Consider the following 26478-nt stretch of genomic DNA (forward strand, 5'->3'; position numbering starts at 1 on the left):
TACACAAAACTTTCCACGGTTGTTTTTGCATAGAGATTTCTCTTCTTCTTAGGGAGGGATCTTGACATAGCTTCTCTTGTTGCATAGATTTTGCAATAAAATAGGCTAACTTAATAGAGAAATTTAAGTCTTTATTTGGGGTCCACATCAATACATTTCCACTGTTGTTTTTGCATAGAGATTTCTCTTCTTCTCAAGGAGGGATCTTGACCTAGCTTCTCTTGTTGCATAGATTTTGCAATAAAATATGCTTACTTAATAGAAAAATTTAAGGGCCCATTTGGCAAGTCTTTTTGAGAAGATCTTTTTGTAGCTCTGACAGTCAATAGACGCATTGAGCTTTTGACATAAGATCTAGGCAGCCCGAAGATTGTTTGGCAGATGTGCATCTTTACGTGCATCATTTCAGGTCTTTCCGAAATTAGCCCAAAATGGGCTTTGCATGTCTTTTGGCAGCTAAAACTTCCGCATGCCAAACAGGAATGGACCGATTTTCAGTCTTTCCGGCTTGTAAATAGCCGAAAGACCACATGGAAAGATGCGCCAAACGGGCCCTAAGTCTTTGTTTGGAGTCCACATCAACTTGTCTTCCCATTCTCCTTTAGCTAGGGGATACTTAGAATTTCATTTGCAAAGACCTCACTAAAATTTCCTTGAACCATGTCAACCTTCCAACCTCTTGAATCATCTCGCATTAAGTCCTTCACAGTCTGCAGGTTTGTGTTTTAGACTCTAGGTCCCTGAATTTGGAATCTCGGGGTTCTAGGGAGCCAAGGGTCATCCCATAAATTAATATTGTCCCCCTTGTTAAACTACCCAACAAGCTCCAACTTTAATAACTTCCCTTGCAGCCAAGAGACTTTGCCACCAGAGATTGGCTTTGGTCAGGGCAAGTTCCTGCTCACACCTTGCGAACAACCTCTTGCAACCTTGCATTGGGAATATCTCTCTATGAAATAAAGCACATAAGTACAGAGATATTCCCAATTCAAGGCTATAAAGGTTGTTTGGACGGGCGTTTCCCTGACCAAAGCCGAACTCTTGCCACCCCATGACTAGGGGTGGCAATTTTTCACCCAACCCGTTGAACCCACCCAGTATCTAACCCACCTAACCCGCCCATTTACTTGGTGGGTTGTGTGATCAACCCATCACCCAACCCGCCCATTTAAATGGGTTGGGTTGTGGATAACCATTGGGTTAACCATTATAGACATAAGTATTAATTCCTTAGCCTTTTTTTTTAATTTTCTTTCATTTGAATTAAATAATTACAATTAATGTATTAATTTTCTATTAATTATTGTCTAAATTTAGTTTTGTCTTGAATCAACACACTTCGCTCAACGTAAATACGAATCCAAAATAGACCTCAGACGAGATGGTTCAACACCACTTGCTTTGTCCTAGTTTGGGTTGTCCGGTACAACCAACACCCACATAGCCCCGCCCTACCTGGTACAAGCCGATCTGGGTCGACCCTAAATCGCCCCTCTTGCTTTGCCCAGTTTGGATCGTCCGGTCTGGTTTGTATCCGTACAACCCGACCTGAATCCGGCCTAGTCCGATTTAGCTCTCTTGACTAGATTCGGGCAAGTCAGTTCGGTCCCAAACCTGTGTACAAACCTGATATGAGCCGACCCAAGCCAATTTGTCATTGATTGAACCGGTCCGAATTGGTCCAACTGAACCAAATCGGTCCGATTGGAGTCTAGTTCGAACAAACTGATCCGGATCTAAACGGTTCAACCACTCTTGATGTGATTAGCTCAAAGACAACCCAATTAGATAGTTCAAGTTGGTCTAATCGGTTTGAACCTAAGTGATTCGTCTAATCCGAAACCCGAACATAATTAAATGGCTTTGCTGCTTGTGTAAAAATAAGGAAAATCTATAATACTGAAAAGATATGGTTTGGAAAGAGTTTTGACCAATCAAACATATAAGTAATGTGATTTAAACCTTCACCGCTTGTATAAATAGCAACTACTATTGCCACCAAGCTATGACCAACTTATTTGTTAAGAGAGAATTAATTTTTTGTTTTAAGTACATAAATATAAGATTAATGGGTTTAGACGGGTTGGATTAAGTTAAAATGAATTTGGGTTGAATCCAACCCATTTAATTTTATATAACTAGATCATTAATGAATTCACAAGTTAAATGAATTGGATTTAAAACTCAACCCAAACCCAACCCAACCCAATCCAACCCGCCCAATTGCCACCACTACCCATGACCCCAACTTCAAATGGTTTAACCACATGAACGAACACCCCAACTTCAAAAACTGTCCTGAAGCCCAATAAACCTCCTTTGCCATGCTAGGGTCGAAATTTGTTTACAAAGCAGTCAATAACCCAATCCATTGCTAACCCTAACCATTGGCCAAGACGAGGAAAAGTCTTTGCTTGTTGTCCGGTGCATGTCCTTTTTTTACTGTTGCTGCAAGCCTGCAACAAGCCATGTACGAATGCCATGTCCTTTTTTGTTTCTTTGTTTTTTGTCTGCCACTTTTCGCTGTTCTGAACGTCATATATTTGGGCCCCTCCACCTAATAATCTCTTTCTCTCTCTTTGGTAAGTTGATTTTTTAATATCTATTTAATAAATAATGTTTCACACCCACTGCCATCTACTTGGATCCAACAATGTTACTTACTCACTGTTATTGGGGTGATGAGATCTGCTCCTCACAAATGGGCGTCTCACACGCACATTCATCATGTATTGGGAATCATGTGCGTGTGAGGCGCCGGTGAAACGCAAATTGTGAGGAGCAGATCCAGTCTCGTTATTGGGATCCACTGGATCCAACTGGTTCGCCAGCTCACTCTCCCTTGCCAATCCGACGGTCAAAATTCCATTAAAAATTAAATGGATTAAAACCTAAACCTAAATCTTGAGTGAGCCACTTAGACGGAGTGGATCATGTGTCGCTATCCATTTTTTTTCTTCTTATATATAATCCGACCCGACTATCCCACACTTACCTTGGAGAATCAATGATGTCTGTCTGATTTGACCGTTGACTTTTTTGGTCCCACCAACGTATAAAACCCCTGACCGCTAACCACAAACCAAGCAGCATCTTTCTTTAGTGGGGCCTAAAACCATCCTAACCTCTTGATCACTATCTATCGGTGAAAACCATCTTACTTGCATGCAAATTTTAGTTAGTTAATGAGAGAAAAAGAAGGTCTACTGTCCGCGATAAAACACTACACCGAACCGAACCGCGACAACTTCGATTCGAATCCGCATTGCGTCATCTCTTTACTCGCCAATCGCCATCTCCCAGCATTTCCCCCTTTTTCTCTCCGCTCTCTTCCAAATCTCCAACCATTTTCAGATTTTCTTCCGCCTTTTCCTCCCATTTCGACGCCTATCCTCCCGTTCCCTAACTTTAATAATCATCATCATCCTCAAATAATTCCAATCCAATGGCCTTCCATAGAGGAATTGGAATCATCTCCTCACATCGTGAGAGCAGATCCGGACTCTCAGTAGAGAAGATGGCGTTAAGATTCTGATCATGCATAGCTCACTGACAGGTGTACTGATATGCCGAGTGTTTAGATAAGGGATTCTTGTTTTTGCCCTTAATATTAATAAAAAATAATATTTTTATATAATAACTAAAATAAGATAAGTTTCATCGAAAAATATCAAAAAAAAGGGCACTGTTGCTCGTCTTCTCCTCTGCTTTTGTATCATGTAAGGTTCCGGTCAAATTATAACCAGAAATGCTTTTCACGTCCCAGAAATGGCGACGACAAAACATAAAATAAGATTCCGGCGTAAAACACAGTTTTTGAAAGCATCCTTGTGCTGCGAAGACAGATCTGGTTTATTGCCCGATCTGATCGAGACACTGAAATCCCTCCGCCTGAAGACCATCCGAGCAGAAATGGCGACGTTGGGAGGTAGAGTCCGAAACGTTCTAGTCGTCGTCGAAGAGGGAGACAACAGCGACGAATCCATCGGCTTCTTACGGGACGCCTTGAAAACCTTGGTGGAACGATCCAACTCCAGCGGTCGTTCTAAAAGGAGTCGAATGATCGATCGGAGAACAACATGACTTTCCTCCTCGTTCTTCCGACTGTTTTGTTTCTTTTTTTCTTTATTTTGCTTTGTGTGTTGGTGCTTGTGGGTGGTCTTGTGTGTATCGTATCATCTGTGTTAACTTGTTCTCTGGTGATTTGGTTTGGTCCGATATGCTCTTGACGTTGAGGTCATGGTGCAGGTATGGAAAAACAGAAAAAGAATTAACGGGAAAGAAATTAAAAGCTTGTAAGTAAATTACTGTAAGTTGCAGGAGAAGTCCTGTTCTGAACATTCATTAAACTTCCATTAACGAGCTGTGTGGTAATGGGGTTTGAGAGTCTTTCAAGAATTTTAATCTTGGACGACAGAATGACGATTCAATTGATATAGCTTGAATTGAATGAATGGTCTGTGTCTGAGCTTCTGAGTCGTTAAAATCGAAATCCAGTGAAATAAAGCAGAAGAAGATGGCGGGCAAATGGTCAAGATGACATATTGATTTAGATCAGATGACGTAGATTGGAATCTTTTCTCATAGAGATTGGTAGGATGAACTCAAGTCTCAAGTCGCCGTTCAATCTATCAGCGGTTGGTTTCACTTGGGCGGAAATGGTTTGGAGATGAACAGTATTTTTTGCCTTTATTTAATATATTTTTTAAAAAGTTAATTTATTTTAAAAATTATATTAAAAGAACTACGTTTATCGATATTAGGGCCAAAATTTGCCCTTCTCTGCCATAATTCCTTTAGATAAAACAGGAGTGATTTGACTGATTAATTCCCTTTGAAAAGGGAAGGAAAGAATCCGAGTAATAACAAACTAGTTACTGGACCCCAACAATTTCGGGTCGATAAGGGTAATTTCGTTAATATAATCTTTTGTTGCTATAACGAAGAGAAAGTATTTCAAAATTCTTAAGCTACGGTAATATCATACTCCCAACGAGCCTCATCATCCAGATTCGATGTAAACAACGGTGAGTCTTTTTGATTGAGGTAGTGAGCTCCACTCTCATTGAGTGACTCAGTGAAGTGAATGGACGAAATCGTAATTTGATACAAATATGAGGGCAAATTCCCTCTACTTTTGCTTCTGTGCCTGTTCCCCGACCCCAAGACGGCCGCACTGTCCACTCTCTCTCTTAATATTGATTGTTTTTCATCTTCTTCAAGTCTAGTTCTTGTATGAAACAGAAGACATGGAGAGACAACAGAGAGACTGAGACTGGGATCGAATCAAATCGAAACCAACCGAATTGGGAAACCCTAAGAAGCGATCTCATTGAGCTCTCGTCGGTAGATCTTTGAGCTTGGACGGAAACCCTAGCAATGGCGTTGCAGAAAGTGATCGAGCTTCGGAACATCGATCCACACATCTGGAAGGCGTGTGCTGGAAGCTCCGTGGAGATCCCCGTTGTCGGCACTAAGGTTTACTACTTCCCTCAAGGCCACGCCGAGCAGGCTTCTTCTGCTCCCAATTTCAGTTCTCTAGTTTGTGCAAAAGACATGGTTTTGTGCCGAATCGTATCAGTCATGTTCCTCGCGAATCCTGATACTGACGAGGTTTTTGTTAGGATCCGCCTTGAGCCGCTGGACCGGTCTCTCGCTGGATTTATCCGTAAGCCGTCAGTTGCGGTAGGATTTTCGCAGGATGGCGGCATTGATGATACCGAAGAGAAGGTCGTATCATTTGCGAAGATCCTGACGCCGAGTGATGCCAATAATGGTGGCGGGTTTTCGGTTCCAAGGTTCTGCGCTGATTCGATCTTTCCGGCATTAGACTACAAGGCGGAGCCACCGGTGCAGACGGTTTCAGTGAAAGATGTGCATGGAGTGGTTTGGGAGTTCCGGCACATTTACCGTGGGACGCCACGTCGGCACTTGCTGACAACTGGGTGGAGTAAGTTCGTGAATCATAAGAAGCTTGTTGCTGGAGATTCTGTAGTTTTCATGAAGAATCAAAGCGGAGAGCTTTCTGTCGGGATCAGGCGCACTGCGAGGTCGAACGGTAGTGTGGACTGTATGCGGTGGAATTATCATGTTGGAGCTGCGGCTAATTCCAGTATGAAATTGGAGGAGGAATTTGGATGTGGAGAAGCATTCTCGAGGAGTAGCAGGGGCAGAGTTCCGGCTGAGTCTGTAGTGGAGGCTGCTGAATTGGCGGGTGCAAATAGGCCTTTTGAGGTTATTTACTATCCAAGAACTGGTTCACCGGATTTTGTAGTGAAGGCAGAGGTGGTGGAGGAATCCTTGAATATATTTTGGATGATTGGTATGAGGGTTAAGATGGCCGTGGAGACAGAGGATTCTTCTAGAATGACATGGTTCCAGGGGACTGTTTCATCTATTGCAACTCCAGATCATGGGCCGTGGAAGGGCTCTTTCTGGCGCATGCTTCAGGTGAACTTGCGTTTTGCATTTCTGTTTGAGCTCTAAAGTTCAATTCTTGTCCTTCTTACTAATATTATATTATAGAATTATCTCTTTTCCATAAATAGCAACTCGTCTATGCTGCATTTGTCAATTGAATTTTAGGGTACTAATTATCCGAATCCTTACCATTATATGCTTTTATGACATATACAGTGATTTCTTTTTATCTAAGGAATAGTAGTGTTACTTCACTGGGTGGTCAACTGGTCTTATATGAAGTTTATATGGACCTAAACCTTTTTTTTTTTAATTTTCTCTTTTCTTTTCTGTTTTTTCAGTATTCTATTTTTTTACGAGTACTGTAGAAGCATTATATTATATATGAACCAAAAAATGCCATCTTGGCCCAGTTACAAGCATGACATGGTCCTAAGTATAAGACCCGTGTACAGAGTTTACAGATTCATACATATTGAGCTGGAAAGATATATCCCATTCTGAGCAAAAATTTAAAAAGCTTAGATTTCTAAACTCAATAGATACCCAGAGGTAGATTGGCTTTTCAATTTTGTTTGGGACCTTTGGGTCTTCTTATTTAAAACTCAATATTGAATAAATAGAAAAATCAGTTGTGTCTTCTGTTAACTCTTTAATAGATCCTCCAACGAGGTTAACCTTTCTGTTTTCATAGATATGATTAGGTCTGACACATTCTTCTTGAAGGGGTTTTACGTGGCTATATATTTTTAGGAATTTGAATAAGAGTGTTTGAAATGTGATCTCTTATCAAGTTATCAATTATCATGGCTGTTAACATGCCTCATGATGTAAGTGGTCTTACTTTCTTTGGAGTATTTCTTTTAAGCAGAGTAATTGTCAAAGATAAGTGCCTGGCCCATGAGAGAAATAAGATCAAGGACTGAGGTAAAGTAGTTTCAACTGCTCGAAGGGAGGGTCATTCAAAGGATAATCATGAATAGAGTTTTGGAAAGCAAGATTACAGAGGTTAGAGGAAGAGGTGAATACAAATGTTTCGTCACAAGATTCAGTTACTCGGAGTTTCAAGAGGCGGAAGAAGAAGAGAACGGAAAGCAAGAAAGATTGTGGCAAAGAGAAACTGATCTAGAAAATTAATGTAAGTGATGAAGAGAACAAAGTGAGAGAACTTGATTTTGGAGTGGAGGTAGATTTAAGAACACAACATAGATTAGTAGTGGTAGATATGCGCATTAGGAAATTGAAGAGATATAGGTGTTTGGCTCCTTTAGGTCTAAGCGATTAAAGACTCTTAGGAACCAAACTGACAATGAATGGGTCTAGGTGGTGACTAAGTTCGAGAATGGCAGGAAGGTCACCAATCAAAAAGAGCTGCAGTAGAAGGTGACACAATTGGGTTCAGTCCAGAATAAAAAGCAATAACAATCCAAAAAACTGTGAGGAGGAAGAGGATTTGATTCCAAACGCGCGAAGGTTTTTCAAATATTCAAATCCATTTGGAGGTCCTTCCTTTCAAAAGACTGTAGAGGAAATGTCTCAACAGATTTGTAATGGGGATGGGAAGGGCGATGGAGTTTTTTAGGAATCTTCATAGATAGGAGACAAAGTGAGCGGCATCCAAGAGATTTCTGGCTTGCCAGAAGGCAGGAACGATTCAGGGATCATTACTCACCTAAATAGTGAGGTATGCCCAGCTTCCTTTTCCCCTTCTTCTTCCCCGTTTTCTCTTACTTCTCATTCTCCAATGGGTGGGGGAGTTTCGGTTGGAGAGAGAGACAAAGAGGAATTTGGCTATGGAGATTAACATGGGAAGGGAGCTTGCTTGAAGAGGAAAAATTCGGAAGACGAGCACAAAGTCTATAATAAAAGGACGATGGCAAAAGGAAGGGAAAAGGAAGAAATAAAGAAGGGGAAGAGATTTTTTGGGGATGGAGAAAAGGCGATAGGGGGGTAGAAGCTGATAAGGGTATAGAGAAGATTTGTGAAGAGAGGAGGGTGGATATAGACACTCTGGTTGACAGGTAGTGAGAAAAGCAATTAAACAGTTTGAGAGAAACAAAAGGGAAGAATATAGTAAAAGAAAAACTATAGGTGGAATGTTAGGGGTTGCCTAACATCAGGAATTTGGAATTAAAATCTAGAATCAAGGAGTGGAATATTCAGCAATTTGTGAGACTTGAAGAGAGAAAACAGGAAATGATTGGCCAAATTAAAGAGTTTGCTAAGGACAGTAAAGGGACTTTTGAGGAAAGGGATAAGGAGGAAAGGTGGTTATTGAGGAAGTAGCTAGAGGATTTGTTGTTTAGGCTGTGTTTGGTTGCAGTGCAATTTTATTTGCATTGAAAACCATGACAGTGCAAATGATTTGAGTGTAAATTCTGACCTATTTTTGTTTAAAATTTTAGCTTATTTTGTTTGATTGCAGTACAAATGAAGTAAATTAAGACATGAAGCAGAATAAAGTAAAATCCAAAACAAAATTAAACAAGAATTTGCATTTTTTACATTTGCACTCCCATGCATTTGTACTAGTGCAAATAAAATTGCATTGCAACCAAACGCAACCTTAAGGAAAAAGTTAGCTAGAGGCAAAAAACTAGACATCAGTGGGTGAAGGAGGGTGATAGAAATACAAAATTCTTTCATGCCATGGAAAATGGAAGGAGGAAAAGCTTTATCTCTAAGCTCGTGATTAATGATGTAACACTTCAAATCTATTTATAGGAGACTACTAAATGGAAGACTATGGTTGGAAGGGTTGGATTGGCCAGAGTTACTTGAGGATGTTAAGGCTCGACTTGAAAGTCGTTTTGATTTGTAGGAAATAAAGTAAGTAATCTTCTCTATGGATAGATCTAAAGCACCAGATCTAGATGGGTTTATAATGACATTTTATCAAGATTGTTGGGACATTTTAAAACAAGACATGCAAAAGGTGTTTAATGATTTGAGAGGGGTGTGATAAATCTGGGTCTGAATTCCACTTTTATTGCTTTTATTCCAAAAATGTGTGGTTTAAATCACCCAAACAACTTCAAACATATCAACTTGGTTAATAGTCTTTATAAAATTATATTTATCAAAACAAAATAGTCTTTATAAAATTATTGCTAAGGTGATCTCGAGGAGAAATAGGTTTGTGCTTCTTTACATCATTTCCTAGAATCAAGGTGTCCTTGTCATTACTCTATTTTGGTGAATGGGTAGTGGTACACCACTTTCCTGCAATTAGAGGGATTAGACAAGAGGACCTCATTTTTCCTTTCCTTTTCACTTTAATTGCTGAAGTTTTGGGTAGGCTAATAACTAGGGTAGATTCTAGAAACTTGGTGAGGGGTTGGAGGGTTGACAGAAATAAGGTACTAATCAATCACCCATGTATAGTTTACTGATGATACTATCATGTTCTATGAGGGTGATGATATTAGTTAGATCAAAAACTTGAAACTGATGGTTCATTTTTTTTTTTTTTGAGAAAATGTCAAATTTGATAATTAACTTTGACAAAGTTGTGTAGAGGGGGTCAACATCGATGACAGAGAGGTGGCAATGAGGGCAAATATTTTGGGGTAATTCGAGGAAGAAGGAATTACTTTGGGGTTGCCTTTAGGGGATAATTTGAGAAATAACAATTTTTTTTGGAATCTACCAATGTATAGGTTCACTAAGAGGCTAGCATCATGGAAGAAAAATAATTTGTCTTTGGGTTGTAGGATCACTCTGATTAAGGTGGTGTTTGATAACACTTTTCAGACATCTAACGTTTGAAAAACTTGCTTTTCAGACGCCAGACACATTTTGGATGTATCTGAATATACGATTTGAAACAACTTTTCATATCTAAACTGGTAAGACCTAGGCCAAGCATTGAACGTGGTCAGACATGTTTCATACCTGACCGAAAGTCTAAAATATCCTCAACTTTTTCAAAATGACATATTACACCCATTTAAACCTGATAGAAGCTCATTCGATTTGTTGTCATTGAACGAGAGACGACGATGGAGAACTCACATAAAGAATGATCTCGATAGCTTGGACCAAAGAAGCGCATTGTCGGTTCCGTCCTCGTCATCCTTGCTCATATCTTACGGGTGTATCGCCGGAAAACATCCCTCATTTCCTCAAAAGAAGAAACCCTAAAGTCACCAACAATGGAGAACTCGCCGGAAAGAGAACCATCTCTCAAATCCCATTCTTCCCTCCCTCTCTCTCTCTCTCTCTCTCTCTCTCTCTCTCCTGTCTTCCCACCATCGCCATTGTAATTCTCAGCAGCGGTGATTAACATCCCTGTCTTCAGCCACTTGAGCTATTTGATCGAATCCATTGGTCCTTCGATGGAATGGAAACAAATCCTTTCCGGTGACAACATTGGAGAGCTTCCACCAACAACCTTATCATCCAACACAAATTACTTTTAGTTCCATTGGTGTCTTATACAACAACTTGTTTCTTGCTAATATCTGTATAAGACTTAGCAGAAGAAGCCCTGCTGTAATGAAGTTATGCATGAGTCCCCCTGTGTCAGATACTTGTTGCTTGTGTTCCTCAGTCGCCTCTTTTGTTTTGGAGTCAAGGAATACCTATCCTTTGGAGAAACCTTTGCCATATTGTTGTTCCTTGTCCTCTTTTTATTTGTGTTCTCCTTTCACTATCTCCTTGTATCGATTTCCCTCTCTGTCTCCTGATCTCTCTATCTCTTCTCCACTCCCCACCACTGTCGTCATTTTCGCCCCATTCTTTGCTGATGCAATTGATGTAAAATAGAGCACTGCTGCAACTTATGTAAAATTAATTATTAATTATTAACTATTTTAATAGTTTTTAAGATATTAATTTGCTAATTATTAAATATTTTTTCATTGCTTCATGGACTTTATTATTATTATTATTATTATTATTCTTAATAATTTATTTTTAATTTATAAATTTATACATATTTTCCAAATTTATTCTTATTTTAATAAATTATTTTTATTTTTATAATGTTTATTAATTATTTTCAATAGTTTTTAAGATATTAATTTGCTAATTATTAATTTTTTTTCATTGCATCATGGAATTTATTACTATTTTCATTATTATTTTAACTATTAAAAATTTATTTTTAATTTATAAATTTATACGTATTTTTCAATTTTATTGTTATTTTAATAAATTATTATTTATTTTTTATAATTTATTCATATTTTTTAATATTATTTTGAATTTAATAAATTATTTTTTATGAAATAGTACAAATTGAACTCAAAATTACCAATTAGTTTGTTCTAGGGGTAAAATAGTAAAATTGGGGAATTTTAGATGCTGAAGCATTGATCCAACACAAACAACCTTATCTATTCAGAGCCTCTAAAAAGTAGAAAAGCATCTATGTGGTTTTTCAGATTTTAAACACAATATCTTTTTAATTTTTCAGATTTCAAATTTATCAAATGCCACCTAAGTCTACCTTAATTTTTAAATTTTTTCAGTTATTTGGGATTGGTTCCTTTCTTTGTTTGGTTTCAGGTAGACCCATCGCCAGATATACAAAGCTTGTTTGCCTCTTCCTTTATTAGCTGGCCAAGAAGAGGGATAGAATTCTTTGGAGATGTGTAAGAGCTGTCATTTACTGGATGGGAAGAAAAGAGTTCAAGGATTTTCACTGAAAAGGAAAGGAATAGGGATGCCATTATTGAAGCAGTTACTATTAGAGTGGTGCATTGGGTGGAATCTCTAGAAATGTTGGGGGGAATCTCTACAGATATGATGATAAGGAATTGGAAGTGGTTAATTCAGCCCCTATGAAAACCAAGATTTGTCCCCTTTGGTCTCCACTAGTGTTAGTGGAAATTTTTTTGGTATAATTTCTCACATAACATAATTCACCCAATTAGACTAATAACTGGGTTTTTTGTTATTTGGGTAAACCCCATTCGGGAAATCACGTAGAAATTCCCTTAATTACATCTCTGCTAGGGACAGAGAAAACCTTTTGGTTCTGATTCAGAAGTTCCAATGAATAAAGACTAAACTAAGTATCATTTTTCTACAGAATTTTCCTTTGAAAATTCTGGTATATATTCCCTCTTTGTATGAGAGAAAACCAACATATAAAGAAACAAACATTGTATGCATAACAAGTAAATAGGCATCATAAAAAGCATGTTTCATCAATAAGGCTACAAATGGCCTTTAAATTGTGGTAGTGTGCATTATCATGCTGGGAGGAACCATAATCAGCTAAGTTTCATGAACAAGGCTGTAGATGGTTTTTCCCCTCACACATAAGTTAAGAGGTTGTAAGGAACCATAATCAGCCAAGTTTCATGAACAAGGCTGTAGATGGTTGTCTCCTTACATGTATTTCAATATGAAACAAGGAAGAAAAGAAAAATAAAAGGAAGAAAGAAAGGAGTGAGAGGAATTGATAGAATATGGGCTTCCATCTCATGTGAGAAGCACAAGGAGTATCATATTGAAGAGGTGTAGAAAGAAAACAAGATTCCCTACCTTCTTCCTTTTTTTTATGCTCTCCACACCAATCTTCTTCTCTTTTCTCTTTCCACTTGTTTCTTAATGCTGGAAATCCTGTAGATAAATTAGTAATAGCCAACAAAAAGGCATTAGCCCCTTCTCCTTGTAGGAGAGGGGTTTATATAGAGGAGGGAGGTGGTTAAGTAACTCCCCACTCCTCTCTTCTTAGAGTGCCAAGTGTCACCCCACTTAAAATGGGTTTAAGAGGGAAAAGAAAACTCTTCCTTCCTAAGGTGACAAGTGTCCCCCCACTTAAAGTGGTTAGAGGAGGGAAAATAATTCTTTCTCTTAGGGTGACATGTGTCCCCCCACTTCAAGTGGTTAAAGGAGGGAAAATAAATCCTTCTCCCTAGGGTGACATGTGTCCCCCCACTTAAAGTGGTTAGAGGAGGGAAAATAACTCTCTCCCCTAGGGTGACATGTGTCCCCCCACTTCAAGTGGTTAAAGGAGGGAAAATGGTCATCTTGTTAGAATAGGACAAGTGGCATCCCCTCATAAACAAGTGGGACACCTCACAATTAATTAATCAAAATGGGTTTATTCTTTTAGGGCCTACTGTTCCATTAAATGGGCTCTACTGCAGGCCCATTAAATGCTTATTGCATTACAAATAAGCTCAAATAACTTGGGGCCTGTTGCTCACTAAACTAGACTACAAGTCCCTTTCTTTAATAAAATGTTTCAGCCCACCAAAAAGACTGATTGGGCTTATAAGAAAGCCCTTTTTTCTTCTTTATTATTATTTTTTAAGCTGTGACTGGGAGTATCTTAACATCCTGCTCCCAGTCCAGCAAACTTAAGGACTTAACAACCAGCTTCTGGATTTATCAAATTGAACTTTGATGGAAGCAGTGAAAGTAACCCAGGGCCTTTCAGTTTTGGAGGAGCCTTCAGAGATGAGAAGGGAAAGTTATTACTTTATTGTTGTAGTATGTAATTTAATAGCTTTCTATGGTCTGATTTATTACCATTCAATATTTTGTAAAAACATAGTTCCTGATATTATAAGGTGTTTTGAGGACTCCATGAATAGCTAACATGCTCTAAGCTAGGATATCTTTTCAAATCTCACTAATAAAATTGGTTGGAATGATAATCTTATGGTTTTAAGCCTGATTTTTCTGTACGAGGCATTCCTCACTTTCTGTGTCCACTAAAGCTTATGCTTAAAACAAAATATATGATCAAATATGTGTGCGAGTGCATTTATCCCTACATACATTTTTATGAATGCATTGTGTCAAACATGGTATTCCAGTCAACACATAGCTATTATTAGCCTGGCCAAGTTCTAGAATCCAAGGTTCAAAGTATCGTTATGTATCGGCCCGTATCGGCTAATACGTATCATTCCGGGACCCTTCCGATATGCCCATACAATGGGTGTATCGAGGGTCTGATCGGTTCAGGGGATGGAGGGGTCCTAGACCGGCTCCCCTAAACCAGTTTTGAAAAAAAAAAAATGAAAAAAGGTAAAAAAAACAAGTATCGAAATGCTTGATACGCCCCTACCGGCATATCGGGCAGTAGTGGTGTGCATGGGTATGGGTTCTTCAGTCAAATTCTCTTCAAAAATATCCTTGGCCTACTACAGCCTGTTGTTTTTCCAGTCCCCTCATTGTTGTATTCTCAAATAGGGGTTTGGAGAAGATAATATAATATTCAATGAATGGGTCTGAGTCGTCTGACAGATATCCTGTGGAGCTCATCATATTCATTTATTTTATTAGTTTCTTCTTTGTTTAGATAAATCAGGTTTATCTTGTCAAGTTGTGTTAAAAATTGTTAAAGATGAACACTATTGCTAATTTTGAAAGTTATTTATGCTTAATTTCCTATTTTAGTTAGAAATCTAAACTAAAAATTCCAGATTTTTTTTATGAATAACTATATTTTCTTTCGATAATGACAAAAAAATCAGTGTATACTATTATTAATCCAAATTTGGATTCAAGTAACTGATTAATTAACAGTGTTGCGATTTATCCTCTTCCTAATTTTGCTAGGGAAATATATATCCTCAAAGTGGTCCAAGTTTTAGGACATTGGCATGCTGTTATTGTTCTTGTTCCTACTTTTGATAGTGAATTAAATATTCGAAATGGTCTGATCTCTGTCAGGGCTCACCAATTAGTCAGTCTACTCCTAACATAGGAGTTACTGTCACAAATTGTTATTGTTAACTGTGTAGGCCATTGGTAATCTGGGTTCCTCAGGCATTGGGGGGATGATTAGGGATGAGAGTTGTGCTATCTGTGCCTTGTTTTCAAGACCAATTGAGCAAGGTGATTCAGTAAGAGCAGAACTCCTAGCAGCAGTTTTTGGGGTTGAGAAAGCAAAGAATTGGGAGTTGGTAGTTTGATCATTGAAGGTGATTCAAAGATAGTAGTGGGATGGCTGAAAAAAGGTGAGGGAGTGATTTGGCAGCTTAGAAATGAGTTTAGGCTTTTCAAATGGCTTTCAAAAGATATGAATGTTCAAATAAGATGGGTTAGAAGCTGGCTGCAAAAGGAAGAGGATGTTGGGTGGTGGAGCTACATTTATGAGAAGAGGAGAATTAGGTGGCTATTACAAGGAATGTAGGTATCTTTTCAGTGGGTAAAGAAAGTCTAATTCCTTTGCTGATGCATTGGGCAAACAAGGGGTGGGAAGGAATCAATTGTTTTGGGCTTTGTTGTAACCTTGCTTCTTTTATGGGAGAGCTATGAGAGTTTATCTCTCCCTTCTTTGCACCTCTGTACCTTTTTCTTTAATTTAATGAATCTCTTTCAGTTATTGATCTAAAAAAAAAGATGGGTTAGAAGATCTGCCAACAGTTTGGCAGACAGTTTAGCTAAGCAAGGGGTTCAAATACAACATATATGTTGGGCACAAATGTAATATAGTTGGGGGCTAATCCTGTAATGGGTTTGCTAGTTTCTCACAACTTGTTGTACTCTGTTCTTTTTAATCTTTAATGAATTTCTGATTTTCATGTTGCTGATAAAAAAAAAAAAAAACTGTGTGGGCTATTGGTTGGTGTAATTGTAAAATTTGGGGCTGACAAGTGTGAGAATGCAGGTTTGAGTCTGAGAGCAACCGTTTTGTGCAAAAATATAATAAAGCCAAAGGTAAGGTTCATTGTTCCCAAGACCCCAGATAGCTGGAACCGATGTTGGGTAATGACCCGTTTTTTCTATTCAGTTGGAAGAGCCCCAATAGATTTTGAATCTACTTTGTCTATCATAAATTCTATAGGTGTTGAAATGAAAGCTATGAACTGTATTATCTTCTAAGATGTACAGCAAAGGACCTATATAATTGTATAACCCCGTTATTATTTGTTTCAGGTTAACTGGGATGAGCCTGAAGTTTTGCAGAATGTCAATAGAGTAAGTCCCTGGCAAGTTGAATTGGCTGCAGCCACACCACCTCTTCAAACCCCTTTCCCCCCGACAAAGAAATTCAAGGTTCCTCAGAATCCTGACTTGCTGACTGGAGAGGGACCCCTATTTTTTCCTATGACAGGATTATCCAATTCAATGATGGGGCACTTGAACTTGACTCCATCATTGTTTAATTATAACACTTTTCCTGCTGGCATGCAGGGAGCCAGGCATGATCCAATCTGTGTATCCAGTTTATCCAATTTTGTATCTAAAAATATGGGTAACATGTATTCTGATAATATTTATGGCAACAAAACTACACCGAAGTCAAGTTGTGTGTCCACTGAATTGAGTATTGGTAGTTCATCACACTCAGACAACTCGTCACCACATAGCCAAGGCAGTGTACATTTCTTTGGCACAGAAACTTCTGGCCATCATAACTGCAACATGACAGCAAAAGCTAGTGTTACTTCGTTCCAGCTGTTTGGTAAGACTATCCATACAAAACAGACTGCAAAGAGTGGGTTTGATGATGGTGGATGCATGGAAGATGAAGTTATTAAGGAGTACAAAGAGGCAGATGGTGTGAGCAAACCACTTCATTCGTCATCTTATCCATATGAAGGGATGTATAATGGGCTTGATGTTCAATGCCAGAGAGTATCAGCTGTGGAGGCATGTTCCTTGTGATGGAAAGGTAGTTCCATTGGTGCCATGCAGATGGAAGCTGTACAGGTACGCATTGAATCTGTTTAGCTTATATATGGTAAAAAAGCTTTAGATTTGTTTGAAAATTGCATAATTAAATAACTTTTTCTTAGTTTTTTTATGAGTTTTGAAGAGCAGTTATGGTTCTTGTGGGGTGGTTTTGAAAATACCTTGTGCCAAATATAAGATTGTTAAGATGTGTGATTGCATTGCTTTCTATTTGCGAGTAAGATTCTATTAGAATCCAATCTGCCTTTGAATTCTGTTAGAATAGTGACAGTAGAAATAAGAGAGAGAAGAGGAAGAAGAAGAAGAAGAGAAGAGAATAAAGAGGGAGAGAAGTTTGGTTCGAACAATAACATAATTAATCTTATACATTCATAAAAAAAAGTCTGGTTCGAACAAGAGAGAAAATCATTCTCTCTGTGGTCGGCCAGATCTATTTGTATATTTCTATTAATCAAAAAAGGGCACCTTTGCCCCTACTTAAGTGAGGGACACAAGTACTAACATAACTTTACACATCATCAACTTAAACATAAGCATAAAGACTAAAATACCCCTACACAGTCGACATTAACACTCCCCCTCAAGCTGGTGAGTATATTTCATATAGTCCCAGCTTGTTACATATGTAGTCCATTCTTCCCTGACTTAACCCTTCGGTAAACAAATCTGCCCATTGGTTTCCTGTGTTAGCATATGCAGTATCTTTCACTCCACTCAACACCTTCTCTCTCACAAAGTGATAGTCAACCTCTATATGCTTAGTTATCTCATGAAACACTGGATTAGAAGAGATATGGACTGCAGCTTGATTGTCATAGTAGAGCTTCATTGGAGTGTTAATAGTGTATCCCATATCCTGTAGAAGGTTCCTTAGCCACACTAATTCGCAAGTAGTATGTGTCGTAGCTCTATATTCTGCCTCTGCACTGCTTCTTGCAACAACTATCTGTTTCTTGCTTTTCCATGTCACCAAATTACCCCCAAGAAAAGTATAATAGCCTGTAGTGGATCTCCTATCAGATATAGAACCAGCCCAATCAACATTAGTATATCCCTCTATTTCAAGTTTTCCTCCACTTCTACATATCAAGCCACGACCAAGACCCCCTTTAAATACCTCACAATCCTTAGAATTGCATCCCAATGTGGAACCCGAGGTTTCTGCATGAATTGACTTACCACACCAACCTCAAATGAAATATTTGGCCGAGTAATGGTTAGGTAGTTTAGTTTACCTACTAGCTGCCAATACCTGCCAGGGTCTTCAAACTTTTCAACCATATCACTGCTCAGCTTAGTATTTGCTTCCATAGGTGTTTTAGCTAGTTTAACACCTAACAATCCTGTTTCTTCCAACAAATCAAGAACATATTTCCTTTGACACAAGTTAATACCATGCTTAGACCTTGCTACTTCTATCCCCAAGAAATACTATAGTTTACCAAAGTATCAATTCCCATTTTATCATTCTCGGTAATAACAATATCACCTAGATATACCACCAATAGGATCTTTCCAGCTTGAGAGTCATAACTAAAGACTGAGTGGTCAACCTGGCATTGTTTCATACTAAACTTCTTTACCACTTCACTGAACCTACCAAACCATGTATGAGGAGACTATTTAAATCCATAAATGGCCTTCTTTAGTTGGCACACCTTACCATCTTCCCCTTGAGCAACAAACCCCGATGGTTGCTCCAAATAGACCTCCTCAAGTAGATCACCATGTAAGAAAGCATTCTTGATATCAAGCTGAAAGAGAGGCCAATCATACATAGTAGCTAGGGATATCACAACACGAACTGAACCAATCTTAGCAATCGGGGAGAAGGTCTCCATGTAGTCAATACCATATGTTTGGGAGTACCCTTTGGCAACCAGTCTAGCTTTCAGCCGCTCTACACTACCATTAGGTAAGTACTTAACAGTGTATACCCATTTACAACCGACAACCTGCTTACTAGGAAGAAGTGTGGTGAGGTCCCATGTATGATTATGAGTTAGAGTTGAGAGTTCTTCCATTGCACAGTGCCACCCTGGAGAGGCAAGAGCTTCCTAGACATCCATAGGGACAACAACAAAGGATAACAAGGAGGTAAATTGGTGATAGGAAGTAGAAAGGTGAGCGAGAGAAACATAATTAGAAATAGGATGAAGGGTACAACTGTGTTTACCTTTCCGCAAGGCAATGGGAAGATCAATTTCAAACACTAGGGTTGGGGCTGGTGTGGGAACAATTGCCGGATTTGTTGACGACGAAGGAGCTGGAGGAGTCGGTACATGTTGGCAATGCGTATACACTTGACGAATAGGTGGTTGTTCAACAGGTGGTGGCATTAGAGGCAAATACTTGGTCACAGCTGGAACAAGTGGAACGGGATCCGCAACTGGAAGTGGAAGAGGAGGTGGTGAGGAGGAAGAAACATCACCTGACCTCGAGAAAAACGGAGTGGACTCAAAGAAAGTAACATCAACACACACAAAGGAATGTTGAGAACAAGGATTATAACACTTATACCCTTTTTGGGTCCGCGAATAGCCAAGGAAAATGCACTTAATGGATCATGCATCTAACTTGTCCCTTCCCGGTCACAGATTATGAACAAAACAGACACACACAAAAACCTGAGGAGAAAGGGGAAACAAAGACAAGGTAAGAAACAAAGTGGTGAAGGAAGAATGACCATCAACGATAGACGTGGGGAAGCAAGAAGTAAGCACATCACTCCAAAAAGGTTTGGGTACATTCATATGGTGCATGAGGGATCGAGCAATTTCCAAAAGATGGCGATTTTTTCTCTCAGCCACCTTATTTTGTCGTGGGGTGTAGGTACATGAAGTCTGATGGATAATGCCATGTTATTCCAAATATTCTTGAAATGATGTAGAAAAATATTCATGACCATTATTAGAACGAAAAATTTTAATGTGGACACCAAATTTGTTGCGAATTTCAGTATAAAATTTTTGGGAAATGATAAACAATTCACTAATTTCTTTCATTAAATAAAGCCACACTATCCTTGAATAATCATCAACAAAAATAACAAAGTATTTATACCCATTGTATGACATTACTTTATAAGGACTCGACATACGTTTATCAACCCTAGGACTAAAGGGAACACAATGGTGTTTCCCCAACTGACATGACTCACAATCCAAAACAGAAAGATGACTCAACAAAGGAACAAGAGACTTCAAAACTTTTAGTGACGGATGACCAAATTGATAATGTCACTAGAGAGGAGAAAGGGATGTTTGGAGAATTGTTGACTTACCACCATCAAGGTAATACAATCCATTAGCTTCATGCCCTCCACCAATCTTTATCCCTGTCTTGAGATCCTAAAACACACGAAGAAGGGTAAAAAGTGATAGAGCAATTAAGAGACTTGGTCAACTTACTAACAAACATAAGGTTAAAAGGAAATTTGGGGACATACAAAACTGAAAATAAAGGTAAAGGGTCCAGGCTAACATTACCAACACCATAAATGGAGGATGTGGAACCATTAGCAAGGGTAACAGATTGTGATGTTGGGTAGTAAGAGAGGGAAGAAAACACACCTGGAGTTCTAGTCATGTGATCGAATGCTCCAGAGTCAATAATCCAGGGATTGGGTGTGGATGCCAGACAAACCATACTTGAGTGTGCAAGAGTGGTTGTGTTTTGTTGAGATGTGGCCTGGACAAACCTTTCATACTCATCACGGGGAATGCTCATCATCTCCTTCCCGGGAACATCTGTGGATGTAGGGGGCATCTGATCAGCTGAATGGCTCTCTTGTCTGAAGTTGCTATCATTGGTCATGGCATGATTGGCCCAAGTTGAAGGTGGACCATGCAAATCATAGCAATAATTAATGGTATGTCCATCCATACTAGTGTGTATATCTTCTCGGACCTGAACTACGTCGTATGCCGCAGACTCCCCCTGAATCTCGACCTCCAGTACGACCACCACCATGGTTATACATAGGTCCACCACCACCACTACGGCCATATACCGATCCACTGCTACCACTACGACCAGATTGAGCTCCTCGAGCTACACCTCTAATATCACGGCCCCTTGATACTGCAAAGGCTGATCTATCGGAAACACTAGAGTTCTCGATAGATCCAATAGAAATCCTCCTAAGTCGAGCAAACACCTCTTCTAAGGAAGGGAGAGCTGATCCTCCTAGTATTTGTGCCCGTACTGGTTCATATTCAGACTTCAGCCCCACCAAAAATCGGGTCACAACTAGTTGTTCTCTCTGCTGTTGCTGAATTTTAACATCAGAGGTGAGGGGGTGGTACACATTCAACTCATTACGAATGTTTCTCATGCTAGCATTGTATTCCTCAAGACTCTGATTACCCTGTTGCAAATTAAAGTATTCCTGATACAGCTGATATACTCTAGTTGTATTGTCTTGACCCAAATACAGCTTCTTAGCATGGTCCCACACTTCCTTGGCAGTAACAAGAAACATGATATTCATACTAATCTTGGGTTCCATGCTGTTCCATAACCATGTAATAATCTGTGCATCTTCTTGTTCCCAGTCATCATACTCATGAGAGTTAGTAGAGGGTTTTTCCTCCCCTATGTGTTTCACTTTCTTCTTTGCTTTAAGAAAGACTTATACAGATTTTGCCCAAGGTACATACTTTTCTCCATTCAACTTAATAGAGGTAATCTGAACATTCAGGTAGACAGTAGGAACCATCACACTAGTTTTACTGTCACTATTGTCTCCTATTGCTGAATTCTGTTATTGTTGAATTCCGCACACTGCACACTAAACCACATTGCACACTGAACCACACTGTTCGCAGCACCTGTTATTGCTGAATACTGCACTCCCTACACCACAACCCTACCACATGATTACCTAAAAACTCACCACACTGTTCGAAGTTCACTCCCCCTTCAAATCACACTGAAATTTGCATAAACCCTAACACATTACAACCTGAATTTCCACCATACGATCCGGAACATACTCATCATTTGATTCACAATAAAAAACTGCATAAAAACCACTTACCTAATCACCAGAAAATCAGACTATACTCGACACCCACTGCATCACTTGAATCAACCCTCTTCTCTTCATCTATTAGGGGAGGGCTTCCTACAAACCACAGCAACCACCCACAAACTGCATGACTGGAGGCATAGAAACCTCCAAGGGAAGAGGGCGACCACTCCTTTTCAGCCCCTTCCCTTATCCCCAACCGATGGCGAAGAGAAAAGGAGAAAACCCTAGACTGGGTGCGTGAAGATCAGAATTCTGGGCAGATTCGATTTGCTCAACCTAGCTCTGATACCATATTAGAATCCAATCTGCCTTTGAATCCTGTTAGAATAGTGACAGTAGAAATAAGAGAAAGAGGAGAAGAGGAAGAAGAAGAAGAAAAGAAGAGAATAAAGAGGGAGAAAAGTCTGGTTCGAACAAGAGAGAAAATCAATCTCTCTCTGGTCGGCCAGATCTATTTGTATATTTCTATTAATCAAAAAGACACCTTTGCCCCTACTGAAGTGAGGGACACAAGTACTAACATAACTTTACACATCAGCAACTTAAACATAAGCATAAAGACTAAAATACCCCTACACAGTCGACTTAAACAGATTCCATCGACCAACCTTCATGATTTCCCTCTTTCTCTCTCTAGGAAAAGGTTTACCACTCAGGTCAAGTAGGGACCTTTCCTTGATTTCTGCTATGTAGAAGGTTCCTATTGGCTGATCCAGACTGTCCATCATAAGGTAACCCAGTGGATAGGTCATACATTCAACCCCAAAGTTCACATAAGCCATGTGCTTTTATCTTGTATTGCTGATTTTCACAATTAATATTGTGCATTCAAAGTTTTAAATTATTAATATTTGTTCACACAAAAAGAATTTAATATATAACTTACATATAAAAGCAGGATTATTTTACATGTTGCAAGGTCTTTTGGCTATTTCTTTTCATGAATGTCATGTATGAGGTTCCATGTTTGTTTAAGGAAACTCCATAAATGACTCAACCAACAAGTAGGAAGCTTCCCTACATGAACCCACCTATTTCTGCCATGTAGAGGGATTCTTGCTTATCCAAATCATTCATCAGATAGAGGACACACTAGATTTTCACATTCTCAATCCTATGGTGCATATTAACCATATTCCCCACCTTGTATTGGTGATTTTGACAACTATCATTCATAGTTACAAATTTTACATATAAGATTTACCTATGGAAGAAATTCTATCTAGTAAACATGGCAAGGTCATTTGGCCAAAATATTTTCCATGAATATGGGGTGGGGAGAGGAATTTCGGGACTTCTTTTTCATGGGGAGATGTTCCCAATGTATAGTTGTAGTGTCCTGTGGGTAGGTGTGGGTAGGAGATCCGGATTCCTTCTTTCTTTTGAGCTCCAAACTAATTTGCCATGTCAAAGATTTTTAGGCATGATTTATTATTTTCTTTTTTCTTTGTGGGGTGGGGATTTCTGCCTAGGGAATTATTCACATACCATTATAGTATTGCTAAAGGAATAATGACCAGTGCCACAATATGATATTACAAATAATTTGATCTGATAGTTAAATAGAAACAGCTAATCACTTTGACTGTGTGCTCTCATCTTTGCTTGCTCATACCTTACTTTGATTTTGATCTTTATGACATGTGTGTGTTGGCCTAATAATTTTATGCTTTTTTACTTAGCTAATTTGGCTGGAATTAGTACATAGCTTGATTTATCCACACAAACATGGGCATCACTTAGGACTAGTTGATGTATCTGTAATTATGTAATCCTGCTCATATGCTTTACTCTGTTCCCATTTGAAATGGAAGAAACAAAAGCATCAGGTTTACTCCTCCGTTGCTGGGTCTGTGGTTTATCCTGAGAAAACCATACAACTGCCATGCTTCCTTTAACTAGGGGTGGCAATTGGGCAGGTTTGGGTTGAGCTTCAACCCAAACCATCTAACTTATTAACATTAAATTAAATGGATTGGGTTCAACCCAAATCCACTTTGATCCAATCCAACCTACTCAACCCATTAAATCTATTATTCATTAAACGTGACCTATATAACTTGTAGAAAAATACATAAATTATAAAAAACATAGAAAATTTGGGAAAACAATATAAATTATTTGAAAATATAAAAAATACAGAAAACAATAGAAATTGCACAAAATTATAAAAAAAAGAAAATGTAGAAAACTAACAAAAATTGCAAAGAACAAAGAAAAACTAGAAATTACAAAAAAAAAAATGCTCAACAATATAACAAAAATTATAGAAAAGTCTCTTGGTGTGAACAGACACTTTGTTTCTCCTTTTCCTTCTTCTTCTTCTCCTTCTTCTTCTCCTTCAACATCTCTTAACTTTACAACTAACATAAAATGAACAAAAATAACAGAAATTGCAGAAAAATTACAAAAAACATAAAAATGCAGAAAAATAACAAATGCTACACAATAATATAACAAAATTTATTGAAAAATGTAGAAAATGAAGAAAAATATTAGACCATGAAATTTCATCTTCCGTGTCGCTCCATCCTTTTAATTAAAAACCAGATGCTCTACTGCTTTTAATTTCTATTCCACTGCAACTATCTCATTGCCTCGGTCTTACCTAAATAGAAAAGACGGATTTGTTTTTTTGGAAAAATCACTATAGAGATTCCAAAATTTGAAGTTCTCTGATCTTCTCTGAGTATGAAATTCTGAAGTACTCTTACTCTGGTCACAGAAGGGATTTACAACCTGTTGGAATTTCAAAGGAACCCTAACGGTGGCTTCTCCATTTTAGCCAACTACATTGGCACTCTTTGCAAACCACACAACGAATACCCAAAGCTCGGAAACCACTAATTACAATTCATATGTCTGCATTTTTTCAGTTCAATCTAAATCTGAAATAATGTTTATTTGGTTCGCATACAACCACATCTGAAATTTAATTTACGTTTCTGTGAAGAACTCAAAAGTAAAGAGAAGGAAGAAAATCGTGAACCACGAAGCAGAGAAAGGGAGAAGTTAAAATATCAAAAGCTAATGCCTAACGGGTTATCCGTTGGAAAACCATGACCCAGCCCACCCAAACCTTTAAATGTTTTCTTATTGGGTTACCCAACCCATGGTGACCCAGGACTAAATGGTTGGGTTGATAAATGCCACCCCTATCTTTAACAACCGTCTGATTTCCATCATATCCATGTTGAACTGTTGGTATATGGTACATCAGCAGGTGGGAGTCAGCGTATAGGCATAGGCTGGTACTATGTTGCTAGGCATTGTAACTGGATTTCAATTATCATATTGGAAAATCTGACCTCTAGCCATTTCTACGTGCAAATATGGAATATAAAGATCTTACTGGCAGGGCTGAAACGAAATGGATCTATTTAAAATGATGTGTTATTTGGAAGCACAACCCACATCCATCAAAAAAGAAGCCTTAGATATTTTGATTATTGAAATTGTAGCATTTTTGTTCATGGGAAAGGACAGCTCATTCATCTTTCCAATAGGTATAAGATTTCATTTTTTTTACTTGTCTTCTTTTTTAATCACCAGTTTGTATAATGTCTCTGATCACTCCTATTGTTTGCAGGTGTTTCTAGGAAAGGGAGGAACTGACTCGTTATCTGACTCTTGCAGCAATAATTTGACAGTGTTGGATTGGTTTAGTTTTGAAGCTAGAACATTTTAGTCTGACAATGTGGCTGTATGAACCACCGTAGTTTCTTTTTGTTTTTCTGATGTCCAAACCAATTAATTAACTATTGACAGAAACTTGACATTTTAATTTGTCGTGCTTGAGTATGCGAGTCATTCTGTATGAGTTGATGGATGCTTTCTTCTATTGAGCAACTTTGTATGTTCACAAGTTTGAACTATTATTGCCTACGAGACTGACCTACATTCCATTTGCATTAATACTATTATCATGTGATGCTACTCTATGTGGTTGGATTTTCCTTTGGCAACATGACGTGTTTGGTATTTATTAGAGCAGGTTGTGTTTAAAGATCGGTTGATCAATCTTTCTTCCATTACTCAAATTGCTTTCTATGTTTTTGATTTGCGAAGCGGGTTATTTGGCATTTTCTTTTGTAGTTTAAACTCTAGCTTATTATGATTGTACATTTGCAAGAATTCAAGATAGGTCCAATCAGCGCTTATTGCCTCTGCGTGTGCAATGAGAAAACAAGTGGAGAACAGCTTGATTAGCTTCTACCAGACTCTTGAATCTTGATTTCATGATATGATGATACACTGTTCAAGGTATTTTCACTTCAGTATATACTAATATATTTACCTACATATATCTGGTAGGATGACATTCTTTTACAACTCCAATTTTGTTATTGACTTAGGAGCTGGAGAAGCTTTTTTAAGTCGAGATTTCAGACGGCAGGTGCTACACAGTGAGTGTG

General features: G+C 38.5%; 1 protein-coding gene and 1 pseudogene across 5 annotated transcripts; both read left to right on the forward strand.

Annotated features, from left to right (window-relative positions):
* Window positions 1-3768: 3768 nt before the first annotated feature.
* On the forward strand, window positions 3769-4083 carry LOC148874185 (transcription factor bHLH106 pseudogene; annotated as a pseudogene).
* Window positions 4084-5151: 1068 nt separating this feature from the next.
* On the forward strand, window positions 5152-26326 carry LOC148874186 (auxin response factor 17-like). Of its 5 annotated transcripts, none has more exons than XR_016105604.1 (4): window positions 5170-6450; window positions 16270-17046; window positions 25284-25569; window positions 25653-25961. XR_016105604.1 is itself a non-coding variant. In XM_088966268.1 (3 exons), the coding sequence occupies exons 1-2, from the start codon at window positions 5380-5382 to the stop codon at window positions 16999-17001; spliced, it is 1803 nt and encodes a 600-aa protein (XP_088822394.1). In that variant the 5' UTR covers window positions 5152-5379; the 3' UTR covers window positions 17002-17046; window positions 25653-25961. The 5 variants fall into 5 exon arrangements, 2 of the variants coding, with proteins under 2 accessions (XP_088822394.1, XP_088822395.1); XR_016105606.1 differs by having other exon boundaries at window positions 25287-25569; XR_016105605.1 differs by having other exon boundaries at window positions 25422-25569.
* Window positions 26327-26478: the final 152 nt, after the last annotated feature.

This window comes from Nelumbo lutea, chromosome 1 (genome assembly GCF_056320005.1).
Source record: "Nelumbo lutea isolate HS-2025 chromosome 1, American lotus-T2T, whole genome shotgun sequence".
Classification (NCBI taxonomy): Eukaryota; Viridiplantae; Streptophyta; class Magnoliopsida; order Proteales; family Nelumbonaceae; genus Nelumbo; species Nelumbo lutea.